This window comes from Pyrus communis, chromosome 10, assembly GCF_041283825.1.
Source record: "Pyrus communis isolate YQ-2024b chromosome 10, ASM4128382v1, whole genome shotgun sequence".
Classification (NCBI taxonomy): Eukaryota; Viridiplantae; Streptophyta; class Magnoliopsida; order Rosales; family Rosaceae; genus Pyrus; species Pyrus communis.
Window position 1 is genome coordinate 25479128 of NC_142574.1, and position 6608 is coordinate 25485735.

Here is a 6608-nt window from a genome sequence, read left to right on the forward strand (position 1 = left end):
AGTCTTCCCAGACAAAGACTTCAACACAAGGTGTAAGAAAATTCAAAGTCTTCCCAGACAAAGACTTAACATATATATTAGAATCAAGAAAGAAACGTGAAATGGACCAACATGATCCTCTCCGAATCCTTTTCGTAAGTATTATGGAGATTCGTAAATTGTGTATGTTTATCGTATATTGTGCAATCAGTTTTTGTCAAGGATTATTTGTATACAAAAATATTTAAAATAATTTATGGCCACACGATGTACGATGAACGGATATGATTCACGAATTCTCAGAATACTCATAAAAAGGATCCGGCGAGGATCCGAATTCTGAAATGGAAATCCCACGTTCATGTGTTGACCATTTTTGTTTTGGAAACTCTTTTCTTATTTTCACTTGTATCATACGGTTTCTAGATTGTTGTCCTCCTTGACTACTGACTCAGGCCCTTTCTTTCTAATTACATTTTAATTTGCGTGGTGGTAGCTTTTATCTTAAAATTTGACATAATTTTAAATAAAATAAAAAACCTCAAAAATTCAGTAGAAGTTCAAGGTTTCTCCCATTTTCTTCAAGTTTTTGTGATGTTTTCCTCTATGAAATGAAAGTCTATAGTTTTTTCTCAAAAAATAAAAAATAAAAAGTAACAAAAACTTAAAATTTAAAGATATCATAAGCTTGTAATTTTTAATAAACCATTTGGATGAAAAGTCAAAGATAAGAAAAACAAATAGAGGATATTCAATTTAGTGATGCATCTCACTATAAGTAAAGCCCTGAATGGCTTAAAAAAAGGCGTGCAAAAACAACCATGACTAGAGTTTTCACTTATTGTGATAAACTACGCTTTCTAGCCTGCCTTATCTTGTATTTTCAGCTAGCTTCGTCACAAAAAAGTGCTTTTGCTTCTGCCAATTCCACTGAAGTAGAAGCACTTCTCAAATGGAAAGCTAGCTTTCAAAACCAAACCCAAAACAACCTGACCTCATGGATTAGTGCAAATGAAGCCCCATGCAATACTTGGATTGGTGTTTCATGCAACTCAGCTGGAAGCGTCAACAGATTAAATCTCACCAATTCTGGTATACAAGGTACTCTACTTGAATTTCCATTCATATCCTTGTCTAATCTCTCATACGTTGATCTAAGCCTCAATAAAATTTTTGATCAAATCCCACCTCAGATCGGTTCCCTCACCAAACTCATCTATTTTGATGTATCTTACAATCAAATGTCTGGAAAAATCCCACCCGAAATTGGTCTTCTAACAAATCTTCAAGTCCTTCACCTCAATGCAAATAAGTTCAATGGCACAATTCCTCAAGAAATAGGCCAACTTAAATTTGTCTATGAGCTAGCTCTAAACTTAAACAATTTAGAGGGTTCAATTCCAACTTCTGTGGGTAATTTGAGCCAATTGACTTCTTTGTTTCTCTTCGGAAACCAACTTTCTGGTTCTATTCCTCCCGAAATAGGAAACCTTTCGAACTTGGTTAAACTTTACCTGTTTGACACCTATGTATCAGGTCCAATCCCTTTGAGTTTCGGAAACTTGAAAAATCTAACCATCATGATGTTGTACAACAATACCCTTTCTGGTTCTATCCCAACTTCTTTTGGCAATTTGACAAACCTTGTTTATCTCTCTGTCTATGGTAATAAACTTTCCGGCACTATTCCCGAAGAGATTGGAAACTTGAAATTTGTTGAGGATGTACACCTGGCTGCTAACCGATTTTCTGGTTATTTGCCTCGTGATATTTGTAGTGGTGGATTGCTACAAAGGTTTACTGCAGAAAACAACGAATTTACAGGTCCAATCCCGAAAAGCTTGAAAGGTTGCAAGAGCTTAGTCAGAGTCCGTCTTCAAGGGAACCAACTCAAAAGCAACATATCCGAAGACTTTGGTGTCTATCCGAATCTTCAGTTTGTAGACCTAAGCAACAACAACTTATATGGGGAAATCTCAAACATCTGGGGACAGTGTCCAAACTTAACAACCCTACGTTTTGCGGGGAACAAACTTACTGGTAGCATACCATCTGGGATTGCCAATGCAACTAAAATTCAAGAACTCGATTTTTCTTCGAATCATCTGGTTGGGGTGGTTCCCAAGGATTTGGGGAGATTGACTACTCTGGTGAATCTAAAGTTGAATGGCAATCAACTTTTGGGTTCTATACCCTCAGAATTTGGAGCATTCACTCAACTCGAATATCTTGACTTGTCTATCAACAAGTTGAATGGTTCAATTCCAAGCATTTTTGGCGAATTGGTCAGTTTAAACTACTTGAATTTCAGCAACAACAATTTCAGTCAAGAAATTCCATTTCAGTTGGGGAAGTTATTTCACCTGTCACAGTTAGATTTAAGTCATAACTCACTTGACGGAAAGATACCATCAGAAATTAGCAATATGCAGAGCTTGGAGGGGCTGAATCTTTCCCACAATAATCTTTCTGGTCTCATTCCAGCAACGTTTGATGGAATGCGTGGCTTGTCGTACATGGACGTATCCTACAATCACTTGCAAGGTCCCATCCCCAACAACAAAGCATTTCAAGATGCTCACAGCTTTGAAGGGAATGAAGGATTGTGTGGAAATGTTGTAGGTCTAGAATCCTGCAATAAACATGTCTCAAAAAGAAAAAGCAAAAGAAAACTCATGTTTGCAATCATTTTCCCCATCTTGGGAGCAGTTTTACTTGCTCTCCTTGTAATTGTCTTCATCAAAACAAGAAGAAAAAAAGAGCCAGGAACAGAAAAGAGTGATATCCATGATGAATTTTTTTCAATCTCTCTTTTTGATGGAAAAAAATTGTATTGGGAGATCATAAGAGCAACCAATGGTTTTGACTCCATATTTTGCATTGGGAAGGGAGGATCTGGAAGTGTCTACAAGGCAAAGCTACCATCAGGCAACATAGTTGCAGTGAAGAAACTCCATCAAAAACTTGACGGCGAGGAGACATCGCAGAAGGAGTTCCACAATGAAATAAGTGCACTAATCAATATACGACATCGAAACATTGTGAAACTTTGTGGTTTTTGTTCGAATTCGCAGCACTCCTTTCTGGTCTATGAATACCTAGAAAAGGGTAGCCTGGCTTCAATCTTGAGCAAAGAAGACGAAGCAAAAGAATTGGATTGGAGTAGGAGGGTGAGAATTGTCAAAGGCGTAGCTCATGCACTATCTTACCTGCATCATGATTGCGTGCCGCCAATTGTACACCGAGACCTATCAAGCAACAACATTTTGCTGGATTACGACTACGAGCCTTGTGTTTCAGACTTCGGCACTGCTAAGCTTTTGAATCCAGACTCATCGAATTGGAGCTCCCTTGCAGGCACATATGGATATGTAGCACCAGGTAAAGTTAAAATATATAATGTTGAATTTGATAATATAAATTTAAACATATACTAATGGCTTGCTCTCCGTTAATTTTTATGTAGAGTTAGCCTACACAATAAAGGTAACCGAGAAATGTGACGTTTATAGCTTCGGAGTGCTGGCACTGGAAGTGATCACGGGAAAAAGACTAGGTGATTTAATCTCGTCCTTTTCGTCTCCATCTGCATGTGAAAACAAATTGTTGAAGGACGTATTGGACCAACGGCTTCCACCTCCTACACTTGAAGTTGAAGATGAACTGACAACCATTGCAAGGGTAGCAATCACATGCAAGGATTCGCGACCGCAATCGAGGCCAACAATGCACATGGTTTCTCAGTCGTTATCATTCCAAATTGCAGCTTCCACTGGAGGACCAAACATCACACTTGAACAACTCATTAAGATTTAAATTGCGTTTGATATTGTTTGAGTTGGCACGAAATTCAGATCATCTTGTTTAAATCTATCATATATGTACTCTGTTATATTTGTAGTTAAATTAAGAATAAGAGAGGAGTGCTAGCTGGACTTGCTCAACAGCAAGTCCCACATGTGTTACCACTTAAATGGTTAGACCAAAATATCCTATTTAGTATGTACTCTATAATATTTGTGGTCGAACTATTCTCTGCGCCTTTTTATTTCCAACTTTTGTTAGATTGTTAATTTCTTATATTTGATTATGATCACTAGAATTTGGTTGGTTCGTTAAGAAGGTTAACTGGAGGTGATGGTTCCTTTGTTTCCAGTAATAATGAGGTCCCGTGTTCAAACTAGTCTCTACGCCTTTTTCTTTCCAATTTTTTTCTAATTTTTGTTTGATTGTTAATTTCTTTTACCTTGATTATAACTACTAAAATTTAATTAATTCATCAAGATGGTTAACTAACGGCACATGTTTTTTATATTCATTCCAATTCAACTTTGACCTTCAACAAAATAATGTATGTATGTCTTTACCAATTTAATTTGGCAAGCACTAAGATTATTCAAAAAATGAGATCACTTTTAGGCGGTTGCAAAAATTGGAACTTCTCTACCAAATCTACAAGGCTTTTGCTCAAAAAATTACATTGTCAAAGTCCCGTGCCTAGACACTTTAGACGTCAAGTATTGCTCGATTGAATTTAGGATTTCTCCCGATAGATTACTCCTAAGTGATTCAGAACATGAACACCACAACTAACAGAGGCAGATGAAGATGATGAAGATGCAAAAGAAAAATAAGATGCAGAAAAGAAGAGAACGAAGCAAATACTCATCTATTAGGTGGCTTGTTTAAGTTTCGCTGCTATGTGTTTTGTCTGCTTGGATTGTTGGTTTGCTTTTTCTTTTTGTGTGGAGAAAGAGAGAGAAAAAGTTACACATAAAAAGGGTAGTCTGGTCTATGAATACCTAGAAAAAGAGTAGTCTGGCTTCAATCTTGAGCAAAGAAGACGAAGCAAAAGAATTGGATTGGAGTAGGAGGGTGAGAATTGTAAAAGGCGTAGCTCAAGCACTGTCTTACCTGCATAATGTGTGCCGCCAATTGTACACCAAGACTTATCAAGCAGCAACATTTTGCTGGATTACGACTACGAGCCTTGTGTTTCAAACTTCAGCACTGCTAAGCTTTTAAATCCAGACTCATCGAATTGGAGCTCCCTTGCAGGCACATATGGATATGTAGCACCAAGTGAAGTAAAACTGTTAAAATATATAATGTTGAATTTGATAATATAAAGTTAAACAAATACTAATGCCTTGTTGTCCCTTAATTTTTATGCAAAGTTGGCCAACACAATGAAGGTAACTGAGAAATGTGACGTGTATAACTTCGGAGTGTTGGCACTAGAAGTGATCATGGGAAAAAGACTAGGTGATTTAATCTTGTCATTTTCTTCTCCATCCGATTGTGAAAACAAATTGTTGAAGGTTGTATTGGACCAATGATTTCCACCTCCTCCCCGTGAAGTTGAAGAAGAACTAACAACCATTGCAAGGGTAGCAATTGCATGCAGGCATTCGCAACCACAATCGAGGCCAACAATGCACATGGTTTCTCAGTCATTATCATTTCATGTTGTAGCTTCCATTGGAGGACCAGACATCACACTTCAACAAATCATTAGGATTTAAATTGCGTTTGACATTGTTTGAGTTGGCACAAAAATCAGATCATCTTGTTTAAATATATCATATATGTACTAGGTTATATTTGTAAGTAAATTGAGAACAAGAGAGGAATGCTAGTTGGACTCGCTCAACAATGATCCCACATATAGTACCACTCAAATGGTTAACCCAAAATATCCTATTTAGTATTTACTAGAAATTGGTGCATGCATGTTGCTGCATGATTAAAAATTATATGAAAGATATAAAAAACCTATCATTTGATACTATTTATATTGAAAAAGTTATGAAGATTTTTACATACAAAAGATTATACAGTCTACATATAGAAGATCATATATTTTTTCTATCTACATGCAAAAAAAATTAGATGGAGATATACAAAAGATAACGAAATGTTGGGGTTATTTACATAACAAAAATATCAAGGAATATTGTTTTATTTACATTAATAAAATATGACAAAAATTGTTCACTGGAACACCAAAAATCTCTCAGCAGTACTCTCATTGCCAAGAAAACAGCCTGGGCAAGGGGAAACAAATTAATTATTAAAATACTTGCAATGAATTTTGACATCAACAGATTTATATTGTATAAAAAATAAGCATAAAGTATGGTTACTTCGTGTCTTATTGGTGGAAAGGAATCTGGGACTTTGGTTTGGAGGGTCTGTTGCCTGTAGGGTTCTTGTAGAGGATCAATGACGGGCAAGGTGGTCAAGTCATGGGCTCCGCAGGCAGCAGTGTTGAAGAAGGAATTGGCGGGTGGGTTTGTGACACATTGTGGCTGGATCTCAGTGCTCGAAGCAGTGGTTTCCGGGATACCATTGATTGCATGACCACTGTATGCGGAGCAGGATCTGAACAGAAATGTTCTGGTGAAGGACATGGTAATGGTGATAAGGGTGAAGAGAGATAGAGGAGGATGGGTTTGTGAGCGGAGAAGAATTGGAGAGGAAAGTGAGGGAGTTGATGGAGTTGGAAAGAGGGAGAGCGCTTAGAGAAAGGAGCAAGAAAACTGGAGAGATGGCAATGGCTGCTTTAGGAGAGACTGGTTCGTCGACTAGAAACTTGGTTAACTTTGTTAATAGCATTGGATAAGCAA

At 37.2% G+C, this 6608-nt stretch overlaps 1 protein-coding gene across 1 annotated transcript; it reads left to right on the top strand.

The window, feature by feature from the left end:
* Positions 1 to 796: 796 nt before the first annotated feature.
* LOC148693778 (uncharacterized) lies at positions 797 to 3923 on the top strand. Its single transcript, XM_088677257.1, has 2 exons — positions 797 to 3360; positions 3446 to 3923. Exons 1-2 carry the CDS (start codon positions 801 to 803, stop codon positions 3793 to 3795), a joined length of 2910 nt encoding a protein of 969 aa, XP_088533383.1. The 5' UTR covers positions 797 to 800; the 3' UTR covers positions 3796 to 3923.
* Positions 3924 to 6608: the final 2685 nt, after the last annotated feature.

What these genes read in the sequence shown, in the direction of transcription:
- LOC148693778 (XM_088677257.1), top strand. Translation starts at nt 801, where the DNA reads ATGACTAGAGTTTTCACTTATTGTGATAAACTACGCTTTCTAGCCTGC. An exon ending in ATATGGATATGTAGCACCAG is followed by an intron (nt 3,361 to 3,445) that starts GTAAAGTTAAAA and finishes ATTTTTATGTAG; the next exon opens with AGTTAGCCTACACAATAAAG.